The sequence below is a fragment of the Andrena cerasifolii genome, chromosome 1 (genome assembly GCF_050908995.1).
Source record: "Andrena cerasifolii isolate SP2316 chromosome 1, iyAndCera1_principal, whole genome shotgun sequence".
Lineage (NCBI taxonomy): Eukaryota > Metazoa > Arthropoda > Insecta > Hymenoptera > Andrenidae > Andrena > Andrena cerasifolii.
Window position 1 is genome coordinate 27,323,221 of NC_135118.1, and position 26,438 is coordinate 27,349,658.

At 42.5% G+C, this 26,438-nt stretch overlaps 1 protein-coding gene across 4 annotated transcripts; it reads right to left on the bottom strand.

The window, feature by feature from the left end:
* Positions 1 to 339: 339 nt before the first annotated feature.
* Positions 340 to 26,438, bottom strand: LOC143373809 (uncharacterized). 4 transcript variants are annotated; one of them, XM_076821399.1, is made up of 8 exons: positions 25,916 to 26,438; positions 20,045 to 20,358; positions 19,141 to 19,412; positions 16,661 to 16,844; positions 14,257 to 14,457; positions 2,887 to 3,053; positions 2,710 to 2,805; positions 340 to 2,116 (listed from the first exon to the last, which is right to left on the bottom strand). In XM_076821399.1, exons 3-8 carry the CDS (start codon positions 19,264 to 19,266, stop codon positions 1,709 to 1,711), a joined length of 1,182 nt encoding a protein of 393 aa, XP_076677514.1. In that variant the 5' UTR covers positions 19,267 to 19,412; positions 20,045 to 20,358; positions 25,916 to 26,438; the 3' UTR covers positions 340 to 1,708. The 4 variants fall into 4 exon arrangements, with proteins under 4 accessions (XP_076677514.1, XP_076677506.1, XP_076677499.1 ...); XM_076821391.1 differs by having other exon boundaries at positions 19,141 to 19,299; positions 25,916 to 26,437; XM_076821384.1 differs by lacking the exon at positions 20,045 to 20,358.

Below are 26,438 nucleotides of genomic sequence, written 5' to 3' on the forward strand. Positions count from 1 at the left end.
AAGACAAAATTTTTTATCGACATCATTTGCACACATAGCGTGAACTTTAAACTCTCTTTTGACCATCGTACGCGGCTTGCCACGCTATACAAAAGAATTATTTAAGACTCCGCTCCATGCAGACAGTATGCCAGACAATTCAAGCTGTCCATTGTTAATTAATGACGCATTGCAAACAGGATGGCAAAGGTTTTCCACGATTCCTGGGAATCGCAGTCCAGTGACTGCACCGTGATACCAGAAATCCGTATAAATGAAGCCGAAGGGAAACCAGAGGGGCATCCTCCCTCTGCTTCTACGAAAAATCATGATCCAAGTAAAATAAAATAAAAATCTGAATAACTGTACGGTAAACGTGTATTTCCTTTCCTTAAGATCTCCTTTTTAATACTGAAGCGATTTATTCGACCCCTTACATCGAATTCTGTTAAAGTAGGCTTCGGTTAAGGCTTATCGTATGATTTACCAAATTAAAAATCTTAGAACTAGCTTCTTACGTAATACTCGCGATGAGGTATAAAATCGAAGACATCTTTTTGAGTGTGTAGTAAAGTTAAAAGTTCTCATTCTTTTGCTAAAAACACACATATACACACGTATGAACATACACGCATACTCACGAAACGTTTGCTTATCAATTACACCTAAAATACTGACGACCCACGCGCAAGATAATTGCACGTGGAGTGACCCGTTATCCGTTAAATTATTATTTTGTTATTATCTAAAGCTACTTTATATGCTGTTACACGTCCTCGAACGTTCGAAGAGAAATCGAATTTCTTTTAGTTCCGCGTAGCTTTTACCCTTCCCAAGTTTCTATACGTTTTGTTAAATATAAATACTCGTCCGCAATAGACAAAAGTTTGCACACCACTTGCTACAGTCGAAACGAAGTCAAATGGCTGGCCGAGGTCCCAAAGATTCTTCAAGCGACCTCGAGCATCCAGTTAATTTTGCTTCAACTGTATTATATACAACTTAATGATATGTATCCGCGTGTAAACTTCACCCTCCAAAAACCCGCAGACGAAACTTTGGTGTGTCCCACAGAGTTAAAATAAGCATATTCGCTCGCCATAAAACGTCGTACACAAAGCTGCCCCCTACGTAAAATACGAATGCGTAAATTTTTATAAAAAGTGCATTAGCGCGTCGTTAAATGCAGTCGCATTAAATCCTCTCAAAAAACTTGTAAATCACTGCCTACTTACAACCGGCGATGCAGTACGCGCCGTGTACAGTAGAATAACTATTAAGAACACATTACGATGATCAACGTAGACGATCGATGGGCGTTTTCTCTGGAACGTCAATCGATCGGTACATTGTTTAATGAAACGATATTCGTATTACACCGTCGTCCGAGTCTCTATCTTCTATTCTCTTCATTCTATTCCAAAGTTCGCGAGCCACCTCCGAACATTCCAGAGATTCCCTCTCCAAATCAGAGCTTAATTCGCGCGTGCTCCAGCCTTTTACATCCACGACCCCGAAAGCCGTGGATGCGTAATTATATGATTAATAATCTATCGTTATTCTCGCTCGAGTAGTCCGCTGTCCGTAGACGAAGGAATCGCGGAGTTCCATTGCAAGGTCATCGTCAATCGATTCGAGGCTCGTTAGTTGAGGTACAATTCTCATCGTCTATCGTCAACGAAGAGTAACGAAGGTACGAGGTGTCCTGATCCGCGTGGCGGGAGCATTGTCATCGTTCGTTCAGATTCGGATTGTATATCGGTCTGCCGCTGAGATAGTTGGTCCCCGAGCTCGGGCTGGTTCTCACTTGCAAGTACTTGGGCCTCTTGTTCCTGGTGCTCCAGTGGAGGTACGTGTACCAGCCGGCCACCATGGCACCGAACGCGTTGCACGTGGAGGAGAAGATCAGCAGGATCGTCAGGATGCTCTCTACCTCGGGACAGTTCAAGTCCATGTACCTAACCGCCGCCTCGGTGGAGTTGGACGCGTCCTCCCGGGGTTTGCAGACGCAGGTGGCGTTCAGCACGCGCGCTGGGTTGCATTCCAATCCCATTAAGCGCACCAGGTGCAGGGCAGAGAATACGCATGCCATGGAGCAGGCCACCGTTGCCAAAACCGCGAGGAACACGCTGATCGCCTGTCCCAACGGAGAAACAGTGGATTCAGTAATGTATAACTGGGAAGATATAGCGTACAATTCATGATAATTAAAGGATAGCCCACTGAGATGAGTTTCTATTTGTATAAACATTGTTACGTCGACAGTTATGCCTGGAGGTCTGAGAATGCGGTGATTGGAACGAAGAATGCTACTAGAGGAATTCAGAGGGAAGGTTCCTGGTTTCCGCAGAGGTCAGAGGAAATTTTGGTACTCATAGAGTAGATATAGTCTCGACAGATTCACAGAGGAGATTCTCAACCTTATCAGAGATCTAGGGACACTGCAATTAACAGAACAGCTCTGAACTGTAAGAGGCCTGAGTACTGTTACAGATAAAGTAAGTGTTGCAATCCTAGTAGTCATTACGACAATCTAGCGTGATCAGAGATCTAAGTCACTACTATTTGTAGAATACTTCCTCAACTTCAGAAGAGATCTAAGATCATCGCAGGTAAAGTCTGAAGTTTGAAGGCACACTGATATCCGAGGAACAGTCGCCTATTTATATTCATAGAGCAAACTTCCACAGACGCTTTCTCCATCTTCCTCTTTCTCTATGTCAATAATACCTTTGTCGAGGACAGGCAGAATCCAGGACTCATCCCCGGGTACTTCTTCTTGAAGCAGCACAGCAGGCAGATCCCAAAGCTGCCCGAGAGCAGCAGCTGCAAGTAAAGAGGATGAAGCAACGATTCACGTGCCGCTGGCTTTCTAGGAGGATCGCAGCGGATCGCCGCAGCACTTACTGGCATTCCACTCCAATATGGATTATCCGCGACCGGCAGATGAGGTGCCCACAGCAGCAGCCACAACGACAGCGACGTCACCGCGACGCCGAGGATCGTTTGCAGAGCAGCTAAGCATCGGCCAAGTCGCCAATGGTAAACCAGTGGCGGTAGAAACTTCTGTGGCCCTGCAAAAACAGAGCCCTCCCAATTATCACACAGATCCTCCTGTCCCAATTAAACGTTCGCCTGTTTCACACGATAAGCATCAACTACGCATGGCCATCGTGTTCGAAGATCGGCTATTGCGTTACGCGTTCAAGTGCTCGAAGTGGTACGCGCACTTCGCCTGTCTTCTCAAGCGCCCAAAGGCGATAAGCTGAGAAGTTATACGCGACTACTTCGCATGATGAAAAGATACCGCGGAAAGATCTGCGCCGATCTTTCTGCGGGCTTAAACACCCCGTTACGCGAAACGACCAACGCTAACGAGCTAGATTGTATCTACCACCTCGGATCCGTGCGGGAGATAGGCGAGCGTTGGGAAAATTGAAACCTGAACGAAAGTCCGAGCTAGCCGGCGAGTGCTCCACCATCCATCAAATCTCTCCGAATAGGTTTACATGAGCGAAAGAAAGTGAAACTGACACACATTCTTGTTACAATCGAATTCAATCTAGATTCCAGGATGGTGTAAAGTGCGAGGCTTGGAACTCAATAAGCGAAAAACCATCGATAATTGTTTTGGTATTAACTGTCTGTCGCCGAAGGTGGGTCAATTTTGTAGCGAAAGATGCGACGGATATTTACAACGCAGGGTAGGTCAGCTGATATTATCACCTTGATTCACGTCAGTGTTATTATCTGCAGAGAAAAATGGATTAATGTAAAGTTGCTAAATGTATTGTCAAACGAAATTTTTCTAGGTGGAGACGCTCTGGAGATTTGAAGGTGATGATTGATTTTTTTAAATTGGCCCAATATCATATATTTACAAGAAACGAGCATAGAGAAATAAAACTCAGTTCATTTAATTATTGCGCTTTAATATTTAAGGAACTTAATAAATAATAATAATAATAATAATAATAATAATAATAATAATAATAATAATAATAACTTTTTAATTTAGGTATAATTTTTTTGTTGTAGAAATATAATAAGTTCTCAAAATATTTAACTGTAATATGTAAATGAACTGAGTTAAAATAAATTTTTCTATGCTCGTTTCTTGTGAAATGTATAATAATAATAATAACAATAATAATAATAATAATAATAATAATAAAAATAACTTTTTAATTTAGGTATAATTTTTTTGTTGTAGAAATATAATAAGTTCTCAAAATATTTAACTGTAACATGTAAATGAACTGAGTTAAAATAAATTTTTGCCTATGCTCGTTTCTTGTGAAATGTATAATAATAATAATAATAATAATAATAATAACAATAATAATAATAATAATAATAATAATAACAATAATAATAACAACAATAATAATAACTTTTTAATTTCCTATTTAGTTAATATTTAATTTTTTAATTTTTTTTATAGAAATTTAATAATGGTTATTAGTTATTTAAAGATACAAAGGAGTTGCAGTCCAAATAATACATTATACGATAATATATACAAACGAGGAATGAGGATTCGTGACTCGATTTTGGGTGAAAATGGCCCAATTTCCATATATGGGTTAGTACTACTAGAGGATGACCATTAGGACCTGAGATGGTTGTATTCAGAGAAAAAATCAGTACCATCCTGCTATAAAGAAAGCATTTGTTCCTAATAGCAGTAGCGCCATTCTCTCTGCAACGATACTTTTTATCTCGCCCAGCTTACGCGGCCGTCTCTCGGCGTCTCTCGCGGTTTGCGACACACATTTTCCCATAGCGAAGCAACGATCAAACGGGTCCGCTGCGGCGGATCCCGAGAAATGAATGTAGGGCCGAAAGAAAGGCGAGTTTCCGAACGAAACGGCCTCGCTGTCCCTCCTTACAAGGCATCCGAACCGGACGGGTCGAACGCGCACCGTCCTTGCGTATCGAACTGTCAGGAAACTCGCCCACTAGGGCCGTTTCCACGAGATTTGCAACGAGGCTGCTCCTCGGCAGGCCGAGCAGCATGGAGACGAAGAAAAGGAGAGAAAAAATAAAAGGAGCAGAGGTGCAGCGCTCGCCCACCGTCGCTGGATCGCGATAACACAGCGACGCGCATCACTCGCGATTTCGTTGCGGATCTTGCGAGATCGGTGGAGGGATCTCGACCGCGGAAGTCCGTGAAAATGAAGGACACCTCGAGTACTTTTCACTGTGAAAAGAGGAATACTTTGATTACAATAAAGTGGTTTATAGAAAATTCAAATGGAACAACTTGTTTATGCCTTATGTGACTCAAAAAATACTTGTAAAAACTTGGGGGTGCCCAGTTTAAAGGAAAGAAATTGAAAGCGGTTTGAACACGGAGGCTTGAGGCTTGAGACAACTTGAAAAACAAATTAACAAATTAATAATAACGCTTGTGTGAGTTGTCGCGTTGAATTAATTTTAAAATTGTCTCAACTCTCTTAAATTAAAGTATTTCATTTAAGGCAGTCGCTTGTCAACCCAAGGGCGCCAAATCTCAAGTATGGTATATGTATTGTAGATAAAACTGCAGAAGAAACAATTCAGCACAGCAGGATTTCGTAAAGCTGCCTTCTCCTTGCGCTCCTCCACTTTCCCTGTTAACGGATTCGCCGGTCATATTGGTCCGGACGGATTCCCAGAAGGGTGCTGGCAGAGAACGGCCAAGAAAGAAGGGGAAATGATCCTCCAGAATAATTCCTTGCGACTTAAGGCCGCGGAGGAAGCTGCCAGAGGTATATGCTTCCCAGAGAGAATAATGATCGCGGTAATCTCCTCCTGGAAAACGGTGAACCACCGTGAATCCTTCTTTACTAGCTAGTAGGTAATGACAGTGGGAAACGGAGGAAGCAGCCTGCATTTTCGCCTGTAATCTTGGAGATTTCAATGAAAGGTCAAGCAGGATCTCTTCGAAACCTCAGGCACCTTAACTACAGAAATTAAACTCAGTAGGTACAAACAGGAAGAATTTCTTTAACACAGAAATGGTGCGTCTTCTGTAAAACTTCGTGCCACCCAGTCTAACGTCTGACTGTTTATAGTCAGCTCGCCGCAGGAATTTGAATTTATAATGGCCGCCATTGTACTGTAACGGCCAGCACGAGTTTGGAGGTGCAAGGTCCCCCAGATTGCGCTGCACGGGGTGCACGGCGCTTCCACTGCAAGGAAATTCTTTTACTTTCACAGGATATTACTCGACACGGGCGGAATATTAACGCGCGCGGATCGTCGACCCGCGATCGTGCGCGGGGGAGGGGAGGAAAGGGAATACGTAGCCTACGAGGAGGCGAAAAACCACTCGCCGCATTCCCATTCGGCGTGCCCGCAATCGATACGGGTCTGTTTCGCGCGAGGGTAGCATACGAAACAAGTCTTAACTGTACCGAGCATAGACGGAGGAATGGGCAAGGGAAGAAAAGATTGACCCCGCGTGTATGTGCAGCCTTCAATCTTTCAGTCATATGGATCTGGTTTAGATGAATCGTTCGCTGTGAGCGTTTCAGTCTAACGTACTTTCCCGCGCTTTTTTTTTTAAATATTTCTTGGAGTTAGTGTTCTCCCTCTGAGGGAGAAAGAGAAGGGTGTAAGTTTCAATAACCAATGAGTAATAAGTGTATTTGTCTAGGCTTTGCATTGCTCGTATTATTGAGAAGTGCAAAAATGTGTTTTTTTTCAACACCTGCATGAAAATGGGTGTTTTTTTACGTCTTATTTTACTTTGCTCCCAAGGGTACCAATTGGTCGACTGATCGATACCGATCATGTGTGTTTATGTTGACAGTACAACTGTCACAGCACCTCTTTTCGTCTTGATTAGTAATTGAAGTGCTTTTTTTACTGATAACGTAGTAGATGTCGATGGAATTAATGAACGCATATATGCGCTATATTGCTATATGTAATTTATCGAATTACCGGTAAAAAATTGGCGAATTATCGGTAAAAATTTTAGGGTATTTCTCACGATTTACCGGGAAATTGGTTTACCGGTATTGCAACCCCTACTACTTATTCCTGAGCAAATGCTTAAGCATTCGGCATCCTTTACTAGCTACTAGGTTAGTAGAGGGTGCCGCATGCTTAAGCATTTGCTTAAGAATAAGTAGCGACTGAGAATACCGCCCTCAGTGTATATTTCTGATCATTTGGGGGTAGAAACAAAACGCAAGCTTTAGTGCGCAGGGTTTGAGCCTGCTGCGCATGCGCGCGGTGAGCGCCGCGCATTTTAAACACACGGAGGCATGATTTACAGTACGAGATTTCAATCGAGGTTACTGAAGGCAATGCAAAGTCACTGAAAGTCACTTAATTCTATTTATGGTGACTGAAGATCATTTAAGTTCACTTACGATCGTGTCAGGTAATTCAGGGATATTCAATGTTGTTTAAACTGACTTAACATTTAGTCCAAATATCTGTTCCTATTTTTAATAACAATAACAACTTTTCAAATACCTTAATCAACGTACAAGAAAATAACCCTACAATTCTTCCAATTATTATTTAAGGAAAATGATATAGAGAGCGCCACGAATATTCTATGCACCCATGCGCATTAAACTGAACAAGATACTAATTGAAAATTGAACAGCTGGAGGTTAGAAATTTTCTCGAAATTCTTTTTCAAATTCCAAGGTGCGCCGGATGCGAGCGAGCCATCGCGTTTTCATTCGCTGAACGATTCGCACGATGTAAGAATGCGGGACCTGAATGCGTGTCGTTCCCATTGTTCGCCTGCCTGCCGCATGTGCACGCATTGTGCCCGTTGCAAGAGGAGAGAATGCCACTGCAGCCGGGATACTAGAAGGGTCAAGCAAGCATCATGACCGCCTTACTGTAACAAAACACCTCCGTCCTATCTGGAAATGATCGAAACCCTCTGACCCCCCCTTGAAACTCTGCAACCTTCCACGCGCAACATCCAGTTTCGCAATCGCGGAGTGCGCATTCCCACTGCGCACGAGATCGCTCTACCTCGCCAATTTCATATTTCAGTATTGAGGCTGAATTTTCCACTGCAAATATTTCAGATGCGAAGGATTCTTATAACCATCCAATGCTCAGCTTTCGTATCGTCAACATCGTCAATGAGCTCCTGAAAGTTACTTGAAATTAATACATTATTTTAAACCAATGAACTATCTCTATTTAGAATTATACTGCAATTAATTTACCGTCTGACGGGCGCAGCAAGCAGTTTGAAGTGAGACATCTATGTGGAAACAGAGTAACACGTATTCCGGTAATAATGCACGCACGCGTAACAGGTAGCGCTACGTAATCCGTCGATAATTTGCCAGACTCGAATACGGAAATTCCAATCGTTAAGTCGAACTGATACACTGTTACTCACAGTTGTGTCATTGCCCACAGAAATTACATTTCATATTTCTTTGTAGCTTATTGAAGTTCGAGAAACTCGAAATGAAAATGTTATTACTTAACTGATCGGATAGTAAAGTCCGAATTGCGTTGTAGTATCAAATCGGATACAGCGAGGTTAGGTTTCCACAAATGAATTTCGTGTAAGATTGATGGCTGTTTCAACAGTTCGTCGCCGTCGACGAATTCGCTGCGAACGCACGAGCCGAATGTGTGGAAACGTACTGGGTGGTACGTTTTCATTATCCGCTAACCTCGATACATGAATAATGCACGGAGCGGTCGACTTGCGTAAGACGCGCGGTAATTGTGTAACCGCATTGTAGAGAGAATTGCTGTCGCCCACTGTACTTCCGATCCCGTGGAAATCCTTAACCTCTCAGGATGCCATTGCGCATGACGTGTGCGTTAACCTTTCACTTGCGACGAGTTTGATAATTAACTAGAGGCTCATTATTCATGGGGTGATTCGGAGGAAATGGAAATCAGAACTACATGGAATTCAGTGCACGCTTATTATAATCAAATTAATTAGTCAAGCTTAATCGATTAATCAGAGGCGATCACTCCTCCAGTGATTTGGGTCAGCAAAGGTTATGTTCGCGATCAAGTACGATTGAAGTTAACACGGGAATTAATGTAAAGAACGGTGCGAGTTATGTCGACAGCGTAACAAATCTGTAATTATGCAACAAGAACCACTATGCAAAGCCGCAGCTGACAAGGAAAAATACATCAAATGTGTGACACGTTATCACTGGAGGCGTGTAGGGCATTCTTTGGATAAGCCTTCGCATCGTGTTCCATGACTCATTCGGACTCTTCTTATCGGAAAATCCCGCTAAATAAGTTAAACAATTCGGAATGGACTGTATGAAAATATCGTTACTGCTCGAAACTTTTATCGATCGCGGTGCTCTCAGTGTCATCTATTTTTCATGCACGCAGTTCGTCTGTCGATATACACACATGTCGTTCGTCTCGAAATAGAATCACATGAACTGGGGATAAGTCGAACTGAGGATTTATCACATAGAAGAAACACAGATTTAACCCTTTAACGAAATTTGGGCCCCTTTCGACCCGATGTTATTTTTTTAAATCTACTACGTCCCTCGGGTCTTTTTTTACCCAGCGGTATTATCGTTCTTATAGCCCTAAGAAATTCTGTAATCGGAAATTCAAATACTTTTTTAACTTGAGTTCATCTGACGTAAGTATACCCGGTGTCCCAAAGTACCTCGTTTATTTTTCAAGTCATTTTTCCCGGAAAGTGGAGGCGCTTGCGCGAAGGAATTTCATTTCAAGTTTCCCATTTATTTTCTCGAGCGAAGTCGCTTACTGAGTAGTCGCGCTAACCTGTCCATTGACGTCTGCTCGCGCGCCATTTTTTTTTTCCATCGCGAGACGCAAAACCGCTCGCGAAACTATTTAGCATGACGATGCAACACTGCAACCGTACTCCTTCTGAAAGCGAATACGACTCCAGTAATGACTGGTTACATAAACTCGACTTGGCTAATTGAAACTAATATTAGAGAGATGGTTTCGGGAATTCTATTTTTTTAACGCACATCGACTGGCACGAATTGGATCCCATTGCGAAACGTGGTTGTTGAATCAAGAGGGAAATCGAGGCAGCAATTAAACCACGCGCAAAGTAAGCGACGAACACGAGCCGAGACGGCAACGAGCACACTCTAAAAAGATCATATGATGTATTTCCGGCCTGCTACTTCCGCTGTTCACGGAGAACCATGTGTAACCACTTTAGAACGAGCACGGTGGCCAGCGGACCAAGAAGCACTTGCCACTTCGGCCTACCTGGCTCCCGTGAAACGATTTTTTACTGTAATAACGAAATCCAATTTTAGGTTAGAAATTTGCAAACACCGTGATCCGAGGTGACGTTAATCTCAAATTTTAAAAATTACCGCCATGATGAATTCTTGAAGCTTCTCAAGTAACTCTACCTTTTAAAAACAGTAATTTCATAAGAAGACACTTAAAACATCAGACAACTTTTTCTTCGATTAACACAACATTGAAAATATATATATATAATACAACTGAATTCGAGTTAAAGAAAAAGCAATTTCAAGCGTTGTAATCTAAATCAAGGCTATCTGAAATTACCAAAGTGGACGTCACGATTAACTCCAGACTGGGGCGGAGCGATACTATATAGGCGAAAATTTAAATTTGAATTTTCAGATGGCCTGGGTGCGGGATAGTTGTTTTTTGATTAATTAAACACAACTGTAAACAATTTTTGGAAATATATTTATGTCTGCAGGTTCCTTTTTCTCCTAAATAATCATATAATCATTTTTAGGAGAAAAAGGAGGCTGCAGACAAGAATACTTTTCCAAATTTTTTTTATAGTTGTATTTGGTTAATCAAAAGACAACTATCCCGCACCCAGGCCAACTGAAAATTCGAATTTAAATTTTCCGCTCCGCCCTACTGCAGACTCTTTCAAAGTGGCCCTTTAAAATTGATTTAAAATTGTCTCAACTCTCTTAAATTAAAATATTTTATTTTAGGCCAACTGAAAATTCGAATTTAAATTTTCCGCTCCGTCCTACTCCATACTCTTCCAAAGTGGCCCCATTTAAAAAAAAACTGGTGCAAGGATTGTTAAATGACGCACATCACATAATAACCCTGAAACAGTGGTTGATATTCTTTCAAGGCCACCACTTCAGCGAAGTAAGAAGGTCGCTCATGCCCAACAAGAAAAGGGAAGAAAGAAAAGCAGAGAAACTCCCATGTTATTGAATTTCAGAGCGAGTCCCAGGAAACCTAACCAGCACATTGTGACAAAACAAAGCGGTTGGTTTCAATTTTCCGCGCGTCCTGGCAGATTTTAATTATAATCTCTCCCGCCTGCCTCGCAGCAACCTCGACACCGCTCCTTTAGCCGTGACGGGCGTCGAGCTCGTTCCCCGCAGCGCGCGACGCGAAATTGCGAGCGCGCATCGCGCCGCTGCAAGTAGGTAGGCACCGGCGCACGGGTTTTCTTGCGAGAAAAAAAAAGGTCTCGAGAAAAATTGACCAGTTCCCGGCTGGCGGCATTCCGGCCCAGAACGCCGATTACCTGACTGGACACCTGCCACGGTTGCTCCTTCGATCTGTCCTTCGAGGGAAATCAACGATCCTCCGTAATCGATCCGAACACCCTGCTCGAACGATCGATCAAAACACCCCCAGCGACAAATTGATTGGACGTGAATGTCTGCGGTTACAACTCGATTGTAGCTTCGTAACTACAGAAACTTCAAGCGTCTCGGTTTGCTTCGAATTGCAGTGGATTTCTCTCTACGCAAGGTCACCCGAAGGTTAAGGAGACTGATCTGATTGCAAGGAATGCGACTACAGGATGCTACGATCATGAATTCTCGAGGAGAGTTGTTAATTATTACGTAGAGTTTTTTTTCTTGATGATGGATTAATAATGATAATAATAAATCGTCTTTATTCTTTATAAAATAATCAATACAACGTCGTGGAGTTAGAAAACGCAAATTATAGAAAGGGCGAGGCTCAGCATCGCTGTTATTATGCCTGACCCGAAAATAGATTCGGAAAAATAGAGAGAACAAGAATGGGGGGGCGGGAGGGGTAGAGTGTCAAAATAAGACGTTTGCAAGGACTCAGCCGGTTTCATACCAATCAACAGTAACGTAAATGTCCCAATTTCTGCTCATTTAAGAAGTTACTCGTCATAAAGAAGGTGTACAAAATTTGCAGAGTAATTAATTAATTCTTTAATAATAAATCAACCAATTCAAAAACTATTTAAGAGAGATATTTCAAGATGCTTAAATATTATTAATTTGTAATTAAATACAATGCTCTAAATGTACGTATTTCTACTCACCATTTGTACCAATTTCTGCTCACATAATATGTTGCCTTTTCAGGTTAAAATAAGTTACATCTTTTATGGAGAAGTTTCATAACGCAAGAGTAATGTATAAAATAATGATTAACAAAAAATAAAATGCCTTCGAATAGAAATAGAGGTTACAGCATATATTGAATTATGAGGATACGTTACTAAAACTTTGGTGAGTAGAAATGCGGACATGACGGTGATTCACTTGACCCTAAACCTAATCACCTGTTTTCTACTTAAAAAAACTAAATATAGTAAAAAAATCTGTTTTTGTTATTAAATAAGAACTTTTACTGCAAAAACTATTTTCTGCCCAATTATCGAATACCAATAGTGACCCTGTCCCTTACCACAACCAGCACACGGTCGAAAAATTATGAGTCTCTCATTTTAAAAGCTTTCCTTATGCTGCACTTTGATGAGCCCCAAGCCTGTGCAACACTCGCGTAAACGTTCAAATAATTTGTAATTATATTCTTGCAACTATAGTACAAACGTAACGCTTATAATAATAAGAAAAATACGAAATGAGCAGAAATTGGAACATTCACCTTATATCGCTGCGCGGAACGTGTCCGCTCTAAAGCGGAATACAGTGTAGACGTCCACTGAGTATTTGAAATGTTACTTTCTGAAATGATTCAGTTTAAACCTTTTTCTTGTTTCTTGTTGCTTTCGTTTTTGCGCCCAGCAACGTCGGTTTTAATATTTCACGTGTACTTATTTTTTGCACACTAAAGGGAATCCCCCTTCCTTGCTATATAATAATAATAATAATAGTTGATTAACATGGTGTTGTGAGAATGGCATTGGAAGTATGGAGAAAACTATGCAGCCGCAATGAGATACCAGTGCCTGAACCAGTCCATAGGAAATTCGATTTCGAAACATTTCTCGAATCTGAATTTGTAATTGGACTGCGTTGAATTTCATGAAAAAAAAAAAATAAGAGAAAACGAGCTATCCCGCGGTTTCGTACAGTTCGCGCTACGGCGTATAAATTATTAATGATTTTGCGGAAACGTCGGACTTTCCTGCTCTCGCGAATGTTTATTGCAGCGTGAAAGGCCGCTCGGTGACATTCGAGATTCGATGACGCGCTCGTTCCGATCTCTGATTTCGTCAATCAACAAGCATCGCCATGCGTATTATTCGACGGCAAACGGGAAACAATTTGCGATCGCGTCGCTGCCCGACGTTTCCCGATAAACCGTCCGTTTCCTTCTAGTACTTACAGTCGGGGAAACTTGCCATCGGCACCATCGGTAACAAATAGAACGAAAGCCAGACTCATAACTAGGAAACCTGAGTTCCGACGCGCTGAAGCGCTTTCTTGGTACGGGAACCGAGCGCAAGGTTCTGAGAACCTGTTACACGAACATTCAGGGAACTGTTTCGACGCACCTAATCCAGTTCTAATACCCTGGATAAAAGTTCCCAAACATCCAACGTGAGATATCCTCTAGCTCTGGCTTGATGGGCTTACCGACTCTAGTAAATCCAAGGTCTTCATTTTTGTGGCATTAGTCAGCGGGAAATGTTTAACTAGATTGACCAGTGCTAGGCATTACGAGAGTTTGAATATTTTGAAACTTTCTTGAAGAGAATAAAAAGTATTATACGTATTCCATATTAACTCACAAACTCTCCTATTCGAATAAGCGACACCCTAGCAATCTTGAGTGGCACAGAATTTTAAATAATTTTAATCAATCTCTGACTCTTTTCTTTCATAACTCTTTAATTCCGCGAATCCAAGATATATTAATATACTTTACCCTGAAGTGTAAGATACAGGTACTACTAAAGACATGCTACTAAAATTTTCAAATTCCCTAGCTTAAGATATTATAACGCGCCATTATAATATCTTATTTTTAAGAAGGCGTGTGCACAAGTTTGCCGGAAGCATCTAGATCGGCAAGGAAAGCCAACGAGGCGAGATTTACGAGGCAAGTAAGGAAAGTACCACTTACGGTGGCCGCTCCGATGCAGTACGATCATCCTGCTGTGCCTGAGGGAATTCCTCGTGGGGGTGTGCCGACCAGCAATCTGCGAGGCAGCCAGATTAACGGGGACGGTGGTTGACAAACAATTGGCCATCGATGGGGCACGTCCGAGTTCCTTCTCCTTGTCCGGCCGATAGATCCTCCCGATGTTCCCTGTGGACACTGCACCTGTCGACGTAGAGGACCAGGGTCATTACCAAGGTTCGCCAATAAAAATGGCTCCTACAGGTCATAACCGACTGTAAAGATAGTTCTAAGCAAACACAGTTAGGCGACGCGCATACCTGCGGCAATTAAGCACTTTATACAGCCTTCATAGCTTTCATTTATTGGTGTATACAGGGTGGTCTACTCAGGGAGGTTCGACGGACCCCCCTAATACCTTCTGCTGGTTTAAGGGGGTATACCCGTTTGAACCCTCGGAAAATGTATACATTTTGTGGATTTTTTTACAAGTCAACGGTTTGATGCAGATTTCCCGTTTTTTAACTATGTTTACATAGTATTATGAACTATTTATAAAAAAAGTTTCAGTTAAAAAACTATTGTTTTTCGGAAGTTACGGATACATGTCCGAAAGTCTCTCGATTTTAGACGGCTAAACGGTGGCCCTAAAAACTCGCGCTACGTTCAAATTTACTTCAAATTTTGCATGCAGAATCATAATAAGATTCCGCATCGTCCAACGAAGGCTTTTTTTATTTCGATTCCCCGTTTATTATTTATAAAGGAAAAAGGTGGATTTTTCTCTTAGAAAAATTTAACTTTACCTTTGATCTCTCACCATTTCTTTATTTTTCAAAATTTTCAAAATCGCCTTCGTTGGACGATGTGGAATCTTATTATGATTCTGCATGCAAAATTTGAAGTAAATTGGTTGAACGTAGCGCGAGTTTTTAGGGCCACCGTTTAGCCGTCTAAAATCGAGAGACTTTCGGACATGTATCCGTAACTTCCGAAAAACAATAGTTTTTTAACTGAAACTTTTTTTATAAGTAGTTCATAATACTATGTAAACATAGTTAAAAAAAACGGGAAATCTGCATCAAACTGTTGACTTGTAAAAAAATCCACAAAATGTATACATTTTCCGAGGGTTCAAACGGGTATACCCCCTTAATGGTAGGAAGGAAAGTTTCCACGGAGGAAAAGAAAACACGTCGACTGGAAATGAATAGCTTCAAACGGCCAATGAACAATGCGGCTCAAAACAATTTGCTTCAAGAACGTTGTTGTTTATATAGAAATTGAGATTTAAACAGTTGATTTGGGGAATTAGAAGTTAAGGGGGTTTATAGAAATAGACCACCCAGTATTTATGTATTAGAATCTGCTAATGACCAATAAGTGGATCTCTCAGAAGCCAAATCCATCAATTCAAATTTTTGCAAAAAATTCTCTGCTTTAACAATATTCAACGCTCGCTCGGTGGATGCAGAATGAATTTTGACACAAGCTACGCAAATACTTATGTACGCCACCTATCACTTAGTAGCGTCACTAATTTAACAAAACAAGTACCATAACAAGCTCCGCATCTACTGCAAAAGCTTATTCTGAGAATTGTGCGAAGAAAGTTTTGTTGCGGGTCAAAATGGACCCCGCATACGCTGTTGGTTATTAAGCCACCCACCGTCCAAGCACAAGTGATAAGTTAAGCCTTCAGTGCTTAACTGCGCTGGCTTCTGAGAGGCTCGAGTCTAACGCCAACGAAAAGGCATGCAGCCCGATGAAATGATTCTGTTATCTTCGTTCGAGGATACGGTTAGAAAGCGCGCGGAATTCTCTGCGTGCCTTTGTTTTGCCACGATGTTCGCATAGATCCTCGGCTGATGCACGAGCAAAATGAAATTCGAGAAAGTCCGCTGCTCCGACACCGGCCGCTGGTATACAGTGACGACCGAATTTCACTCGCGACCGTTCTATTTTCAGCCGAATAACTTTCCTAGGATAGTGCAGCGGCACGTCCGATTTTGTCAGGCGCCGACAGTGACGCCACTTGTCTCCGTTAAATGAGACAATGCAGAGGTAAAACAATCGAGTAAAGAACGTTCAAGCAATGCGACGGTTCGTTCAACTCTTCTGTATCAAGCACTTCCATCTATCACCTCGACGAACCACAGATGGCGCAGTAAAAAAGAAGGTTAAGCAACCTGTTGGCACCTCGGGCAGCTTACTCTTATACACTAATTGTTCTAGTTCATGCAATAGGTTTGTGGTGTTCGTAGTCGCCACGGTTTATGTCGCTGGTACACTGGTAAGCTTTGTTCAATGATATGAAAAAGCTACCGTGATTTAAGTGCAGTTAATTGGTGGGGATTTGGAATTGAACGAAGCAAAAAGACGCGAAGCGAAGAGTGTCGCGACTAACCTGTGACCTTGGGGCTATGGATCTTCGACACGTTACCAGCGCTGACCGCGCTGCTCACTCTATTGTTGTTGTTGTTATTGTTGTTGGCCGCGGCCATCGACGAGCCTATGCTGTTGTCGCGAGCCTGATTCAGATTGTCGGCGCTTAAGGCGGAAGTCACGCAGGGTGTCACCATCGGCACGTCCTGCGAAGTGAATCAGAAAAATGCGGAGGACGCTTTAAATGGAGCACATTTGAAATCTAACGGCTGTGGACAGTGGATATGACACTGGCGCAGTTGCCACTTCGATTTTGTAATAGGTACGTAAGAGTGGATAACTGGTACAGTAAGCTTGCGACACTGGGATATTCTAAATGGATCATTTTGGGAAATGGAATGTAGTGACGAATTGCGGTGATTGATGGATATACTTCTGAATGGCCCCAGCGGCCGATCGACACGAGGTTTGAGGGGAGGGGGTGTGGACCCTAAATAAAAAATTGTAGCTTCTGGTATTTATTAGTTTCCGAAATATTAATAAAAAATTATTGTTAATTTTTTTACAAACTATTTTTTTTAACTGCGTACACGTAGCCCTAACGGGGATCCATGCTGCCCTCCTCCCCCCCCCAGTTTATTCTACGGACAGTTGGGCGCGTTCTCCTTACCTCCACGTGCCCCTCAAGCGTCTAAAAGGCGCGCGTGTTAAAGCTGAAATTCAAAGCCAATTTCCTCGAAAACGAAGCGCGATATTAAAAAATTGTATCCTATATTTTCGTTTTATTTTGATCCATAGAATCACCCCCGCAGAGTATTGACTATCAATAGAGTTATATAGGTATCCACCCTGTATAATAGGATGGATCGCATCCGCAAGTTTCTGATTCAAATCATCCCCCGCACTAATCTAGCCCCAACCAATACTAATACCCGGAACAAGTTGAAAAGTGGGATGCGTTATGCCGGATTAAGTTAACAGACGTACTAAAAGTTTTTTATTTATATCTCGGAAACTAATAAATTCCCGGAGCAACAATTTTAGATTTAGCGTCCACGCACCCTCCCCACCCTTACCCTCAAACCTCATGTACATCGGTCACTGGGGCCATTCGGAAGTACAGCCCGATTTTTAATTATTTTTTATTAAGTGACTTTTTACTGTAACAACTTTCAGACACTTTATGCAAACAGTTTCCGCAGCTTCTATTTTATGGGGTTGGTCAGTTTGAGTTCTGGGAGGCGATTCTACTTGTGTAAGGGTGCAACAGTTCCCATGCATTAATCGCTGCGGTCTGTCTCACTCTCATTTTTTCGCTCGACTAAATTCGTGGTCAGGCCACCGATAAATCAGCCGCCACAAGTCAGCCGAATCAATTGACCGCACTTGATCGGTAAATGATCTACTTTCGCGTGTTACCTGGCGAGAATGCCCACACGTATTACAATCGTACGTGATTATTACCTAGCAGCACCTCTGCAATACACTCAGCTTCTAAACACATTCGAAACAATCCCAAGGGAGAGAGAAATTTAACAGCGAAGTTTGCACGTTAAACTTTCAAGACTTACAATTCACGCAATACAAATTCATTGAAACATTGAAATAGAACTTAACTTTTAAAGTAAATAGTGAATTAATTCTTATTATTTATTAAATCATAAAAATCGCCAGTAAATACGTTGCGTGTGTTTTATCGCTGAAATAATAGTTAAGAAAAAGTAATGAAACTACAGGGAAACAGTCCCATCTACAAAAAAGAAAACAGACGGAGAGGCCATTACAGAATAAACACCCATTATGTTTAATGCACAGAAGTTCGAAGAGCAGAAATTACTGCACGTTCAAAAAACTCAATACAGCTAGTAAACATTTTATGGTAAAAGGTCATTAAATAGTAGATCAGATCTGTAAAATCTAAGATCTAAATCTAGAATCTAAAATCTCTAGACACAAAATAAATATTAATAAACCTCAATAATTTGGAGCAATTAATCTTATACTATAAAACAAAAAGTGTATCGTATGTTTGTGTGTGTGTGTCTGTCGCCTAAAAACTTTCGAACGGTAAACTCTGGGGTCACGAAATGTATTTCAATTAATTATGCCTGGCTAATTCAGATAAATGTGACTATATTCACAAAAGAAACCTCAAAAAAAAAATTTTCTCTTATAAAATCAGAATCTAAATCTCGGGCGAAGCGGAGTAGTAAAGCTAGTATAACATAAGCATGGAGAATTTTAAACAGAAAGTATAAGTCAGCTACAAGTAGGCGCTGTTCAATAGACAAGAAATTAAGTCTAATAAGAATCGGCCGGAACTGATGATCAGATCTGTGCGTAGGTTGTCGAGTCTGTATAAAATAAACCGCTAAATATCAATGACAGTACCTCGAATATATTTCTGTGCTCATTGACACGCGATCGGTGTACTATGAGCTCTGACTCGGTGGCAAGTCGCGGACGTAAACAAAGACACGTGACACGGTTGCGGGTGCTCACCTTAAAATTGTCGTAAAAGCTGACAGGACGGCTCCTTGGAGCGTACTGAATCTCCTCGTCTGGCTGCATCGTGCCACCACCGTAGGCCGTGGTGCCTAAGGGCTGCGCGCGCACCTCGCCGGGCATCCTGCCGCTTCTTCCTTTTTTCACTTCCGCTGGCTGCGAACACAGGGCACATCGAATCAAGCCTTTCCGCGTTCGCGTCAAGGACGTCTCCGGCGTGCCAATGTCGGGAGCTTTTCTCACGAAATTCAATTGTTCTAATGTCGTTGCTAGAGTGGAAGAGAGGATTGAATTGAAATACCCAAAATCACCAGTCGTCTTGACCCAACTGTGAGCGATACGAAAATAGCGGACGCTCGTTTCTTAAATTGCCCTCGTCATCCAAACCGACTGGCCTTTCGACTCGATTAATTAATTACTTACATTAATTATCGCCCTCACTGTGACAAAGCATTGTTTTAACCCACCGCAAACCCATCTCGTACACTTGTCTAAACAATATTGCTCCCACTACGATACCACGAATGCACGGTGGCGGTTGAAATATCCATGAAATATTGTATGTACAAGTGATAACGAAACAGGTGCTGACCGAGTGAAGTTGTGCCAGTATTTATAAGACTCGAAGTGTATGCATGTATGTAGAGTCGAATAGGAACTACAATAATGTAGAATCGGTATGTACCGCGCGCCAACAGCATATCCGCTCGAATATTTCAGCTTCAATGACATCGATTTTAAATAACTTGAATAGGAAAGCCAGTAGACTACATAATACTGGAGATCCAGGCCTTGTCTACAGCAAAGTGCGCTCACGCGTTTACCGACAGCGTACCAACCGCCAGCTCCCGTCACAGCGAAAAGGTTATGTCCCTACCTAGAAACAAGCTAGCATTCGTACCTGAATTCTCGTGTCAGCTCATATCAAGATTTCATTCCACGACTACCGGTGAAACTACGGGCGCCCCTCTGGCCGTTCGACCGCGAATCTTCCACTTCCCGGAAGCACACCTGCACGGTCGTCGTATGAGTCACGGGGCCGATTCGCAGTCAGACGCGCGCGGGGAAATTTCTCTTAATCTCCTCCGACGTGTCGTAAGTCACGCGTCGGATACACGGTCGCCCCTAGGAGGAGAGAAACGCCCGTCGATTTCTCTGATGTCCCCGTCCACGTGACTAGTCACGTGCGCCAGTCGTCCGTCACCCCGTAAACGTCTGAAAAACAGAGTGGAATCGTCAACCTGGGAATCATCCTTATGGCTTACCGATCGGGACGATCTGTATCAATTACTCCACGCGGCCGTTCTGTGCGAGAGCGTCCCGATGTATCACGTGTTTCGTACATCATTCACGGGGTAATGGATGCGCTGTGTTCCGAAATCTGATGGGAGAGGGTATAGGTTAACTTAATTGCGCGCGAATTCCAAGACTCGAATAGTGGTTCTGCAGTGGCGTAACCAGTTCCTTATGCGCCGCTGGGAAATCTGTGAGGGTATGAGTTTCAAAGTAACGAGCAGCATTGTTGACCAATGCCACTTAAATTTATTTTTCTATAATTTTAGTCATTCGTTTACAGATAGTAAATCTCTCTACAGATAGCAATAGAAAATATCCTGAATTCCTTTTTCTGTGATTTCGTCCGTCCCTTATTACTCATCCTGCACCTTGATCCACATACCTCATCCCTTTCTACCTCCACTTTCTGAACCACCAATGCCACCTATATATAACACGCAATATCTCTTTCAACTCACTCTTTACTCTCGTTCCGAACAGTCTCGACATCATAGTCTAGCTCTAAAATCTATTAAGCTGTATTTCGTCTAAGTTTCTGTAAATTGTATTTTTATATTATTATATAAAATAAATGGAAATATTATAATTACGGAATACAACAGCATACTTAACCAAGAATTTCCGTCTAGTTATGATTATAATGCTCGACATTGTTGTTAGAAGTTGCTTTAATACGTATGTTTGTGGCAAAAAGAGACACAGGCATAGCTGATGAATCATTTGAAATTACAAAACAGTGAGTCGTCACACCTCGGTGAGCGGGGAATGCTACCTTCGGAGGAATCCGGTAGAGTCTACCGGGCAGACCCTCCAGAGCCATCTATGAAAAAAAAGTTACTGTTTTTTCCCGTGGGAACTCTGCCACTTGCCGCGAGCATCGCTCATCGGAGTTGGCTCGATCGCTTTGACCTCGTGGGACAAGGAGTCTAGTCAATTAAACACCCATTTCGGGGGCATGCGCGTTACTACCACAAGTTAGGCACAAACGTCTGGCGTTGCGAAGTCACGTGCCGTAATATATCAGACTTACCGCTTGTCAGGAAGCTGTGCGATAAATTCAGTTCATTCTTTCCAAGAGTTCATAGTAAAAAGACTATTCTCGTTACAATAACGCTCTTGATTTTATTACGAGTCGTTTACAAGCTACAAGCACGGAAGGCGGAAACTACGATTCTATCGTGGCATGTTAATTTATCTCGCAACTCGGTACCGTTTTTATCGACAGGATGTCTAGATAACACTTCTCTGCAAGCTTCTATACAGCCCGGCGTACTATACCCAATATATCCTGGATACAATAAAACTCGCTGTAAACCACTTGAATGGATTCCTAATAAAACAACATTAACATACCCGCTCCAACGAATTCCAGCCACGCCAGCCTGTACCTACTCGTGGCTCTGTCACCGGCGAAACTCGTTAGTCCTGTACAAGAGCCACGCAAGACGAATGTCTGAATTATCGATATCCATCGATTGAAGCGGCAGCGGCGAATCGAAGCGGCTCGTTAAGGTTAAATGCCTCGGACGACGGTGTCGATGTGTACGCCGACGACCGGTTACGTCACGAGAGTTCCCCATCGATCATCGAAGCGCGACCCGATCCTTTTTTTCGCTCCCACCGGCAGGTATTCGCTAGCTGTGAGCGGGCCTTTACTTTCACGACGCGAGATGCGAAGTTAATACCGACCGATGTTGCGCAACACAGTACGCAACGCAATGAAACCGTGGCGCGTTGGGGCTTTATACACATAATAATCTGACCTACCTATGGCCAGGCCGGTGTTCGGGTTACGGCTGGAAATAAGTCATTTCTCCATTAAGCCCCTTTATGCGGCGCTCACAGTCACGTCACAGCCACCGGGAGTTTACTGAACTCTAGTTTACTATTGCCTGGAAATCTTCGCTCGCTCTGTTCGTTTAGCATGATTCCTAATACGTTTATTGCTTAAATGTCGTTTAGTCAACGTGGAGTTGCGATACAGAATGAGAATTATATGTACACAAGATATTTCGTGCAAAGTAATATACAGTGCAGGTTACCCGAAATTGAAGTGATCTAGTTAAGTTATTTTTAAGAGAGTTGAGTGAACTGTGGTGTATACTCAATTTTATTGATATACTTATTGACCAAAGGAAGAATTTGAAAGATTCACTGTCTGGGGCTGAACATATTGCGTTGACTCGCATTAGTTCCAACGAAAACAGGTATTTAATATAACCTCTACCATATTTGACACATAGGTCTTCGTGAAAATAGACTTTCTGGAAACTATCGAGCTGACCTAGGCCTCGCGTTAGTCAGTTAATCCCGGTGCTAACAGAAATCAGCACACGACTTGGTACAAAAAGACCCAAGAATATAGGTAATCCGAGTGGCCTCGAGATATAAGAATTTTTAATAGAAACGAAGTGAAGTCACTATTCTTTCCTGTTACTTCTACGTTCATCTGCGTTCGCGTAATGTTACGGTTCTTTTTTTAGCGGATCATGCAATCGTAAACATTACGTTCACGCGCGTTTGCCGATCTTTTTGTAAAAATGACGCGCCTCGATCACATACGCCCTCAGTCACAGGGAACGGGACAACCGTATAGCATTCTATTTGCGCGTTACGCGGTACTACAAGCGTGCCTGCCAAAATGAAGTGTTGCCAACTGTAAGGAGCGTGGAAAATTCATAAAATTACGTAACGCTCATCTATCGACGGAATCTAATGCAAATTTATATTCAGAATCCTCTGCTCGCTCTACTGAAACCCTGTGCACGTTCATTCACCAAGTCGCGTGCGCTAAGGTCTCACAGTTTAATGAAATTAAATAAAGTCACTGCTATTATACCACAAACAATAACGCAGTACGATTATTCACGCGCCGTACGTCATTAACGCTACTTTTCCTACTTATTGACGTTAATAAGATGCGGTTGAAAAGAAATTATAAAGCATTGTGCTAGTCCCCCTATACGACTCCCGCGCGGCCATTAATTAATGTGCGCCGAGGAGGAATCCTGGCCGCGACTTTATAGTGGCCATCCTGCGTCAATAGTTAAATAAACATGCTTGCGCACGCTGCTACGCGGGGTAACAGGAAACACAGTCGATTCAGGGAATGGTAATCTCGGGGAATATTTCAGATCGCGAACGTACGCTATGTTACGCTAAACAAGTGGGCTAATTTAGCCTCCGCGATGTAATTGCATTAACATAGTTGGGCGGCGAAGTAACCGATAAATTTGCTGTAGCTTGTACAAGGCATATTGAGAAAAATTTCTCCACCTTTTGTATCCGCTGTATTGGAAAGTAAAATTTCTACTCACGTGACTTACATACTTTATTCCCTCATTTACATACCAGAACGCAATAGCACTTTTCCATTCCAGAATTGCGATTTTCTTTTTTACAGCGCTGTGTGTAACTATCTGTTTTCGAATAGATTTCTCAAAGATGCATACTTGCCTATTTTCCCAATTAAATTGGCAATCGAACTTCAGAATTCCAGTAACGAATTTACGAAGTGTATACTACTCCAGATTAAACGTCTTGGGCTACCAGGATATCGTTGCAGAATACTTTATCGCGCGCTAAATCGATTCAGCAACCGAGCTCGTTAGAATTCAATCAACCGTCTGTATAATTGATACGTGTACGTGCACTTCGTGGTTAGAATAAAGTGGATCTAATCATCGGATCTAATAGCACTCGATTCACCAATAAAGAACGTTATAGGTGTACCGAGCAATGCTGAGGTCGCTAGTGCGCATGCGCAAACAGATGTGAGCTCTATAGCGCAATTCCATGCGCGCAGTGCCGACTAGATTAGAGGCCCGACGTATGATCTAGTATCGAAGCATTGCTTCTAAGTGGCTGAAACCAAAAAATCTTCTAGAGTTTTTGTTTCCCCTCCCTTCCATTCAACTCTTACAAACCTCACGATTGCTCGGTATACACCCAGTTATTTCCAACTTCCACCCTTTCTGTAAATACGGACCAACAGAGGTCAATAAGGAATAAATCGGAGGTATCGGAAAACCACCGTTCACCAGTAGCGACGAAAAATGCCCCAAAGGCAACGATTGCGTGTCACACGGAAAAATTCCAGCGTTGGCGAACAGCCAAACGCATTCCAGACGCTTCGTGACGACGATTCTCATTGTCAGCGCGAGAGGAACGAACAGGGCACGTGCGACCTGCTGTTGTTCCAATTAAATTCTCCAGTTACAAACCGTTCCCAGGGTTCATGAGCGTGCGAATCTTATCGAGGGACGACTCAAAGAGCGATATTATAGTACGATTCGTTAAATGAATTTATTCCACGTCTTTCATCCGAGACGAGCCTCCAAAGGAGGCAATATCGTCGGAGGACTGTCTCGTGCCTTTGAAAGCTCGCGTCCAATGGTCAAAAGAATATTTTGCTTCTTTAATTCTGTGTACCTCGTTGGACCTCTAAGTGACATTTTATGTATCCCCATTACTACCAATAATCTGTCTTTGACGAATCGCTTGTATTCAGTTCTCAAGGAAGTTCGTGGGGTTTTCATTTCATAATAAATTTGTTTTAATAACAGTCGCCTGCAGGTAGTGTATTATATACCATTCGATAGCTTTCGTTTTCCTGTAGCAGAATTCTTCTGGACGTTTTCGTTTCGCGTCAGTGACAATGAAGCTTTAAGTTAAACACTGTCGAGTCTCGACTGAATAGAAACGAGCAATCTCCGACACGGGTTGCTCTACGAGTTTGAATTTTAGACTTTATTTCGGATGGGAGGTTCTCCAGCATCCGCCCTGCTCGCCGCACCTTGCTCCGACGGATGACCACATTTTCCGCGACGTTCCACTGCGAAGCTGGATACAAAATTGGTTCCAGTCAAAATCTTCGAATTCTTCAAACGTGGACTTTAAAAATTGCCGGAGCTTTTTTTCTGTTGTTTACGCGTCTACACTTTAGCTAATTTAGCTATTTGTACTGTTATTCTTGCCTTTTCTTTTATTTGGATTCTTATAGGGACATACCTGTGTTATATCGTATAAATGAATTAATTTAGTTACTAACCATTTTCCTTTTAAACTCATATCTTCTGATATTATTATGCGAGGCTTATGCTTCAATGAATGCACCTATGCAATTTTGTTAATATATTCCGAGGGCCAATGGAAAGCTTCGATCATAAAACGAGGGAGTTTCCTTCGAGAGAAGCGAGCTGTGCAGATTGTGAAGTATACCAAAGTGTATTTTGAAACGGAGCGTAACGCCACTTTTACAATCCTGGATTTATTTGGCGCGCCGCTGTGCCAGGCGTTATCGCCCGAGCCAAATGTGTTTTTGATGACATTGTACAGATGTTGACTTAATATACTGTGCGTGCGCCACATTCGCACGATTCTGCCCCAACACATTCCCAGATAATAGCGCCGCGCTATTCCCGCCTTCAACGTGTTTTCTCCAGCGATAAATCAAAGGAATCATAAACGCAAATACCTGAAAGCATCCAGTAGCCTCCACAGAACCGGAAGCGTCCCCCGTCGAGTCGCGAGTTGCAACGATGCGCGAGCCTCTTTAGCCTCTCCGCCGCTGCGTCGATTCCCCCGAAGATTGACGAATCAACGGAAATTGAACTCCAGATAAATCGTGAACTCACTAAGCAATTATATGACCGAAGAGAAACATAACATCGGCTTCTCCGTTTCGAACGTCTTTCCACCACAAGTGATTTTATTAGAAGAAGCAGCCTGTAGGGGCCAAGCTACTTATTCGCGGCCACTGGTCAGGTGAAGACCTTAGGAATGTGTACGGTAAAGGTGAGAATGATTAGAAATTACACCAAACACGTGGATAGGAGCAGTCAATCTGGCGAGAGTGATGGAGAGTGGTAAAGAGCGCGGATAGGAATGTTTATTAATTCGAAACCGGCGTGCAGGGGCCAGCGATGAATAATACCGCGGAGAATGGTAAACAACGCACTGTTACTACGCTGGTGTCGCGGTGACAACTGAAGTCTCTG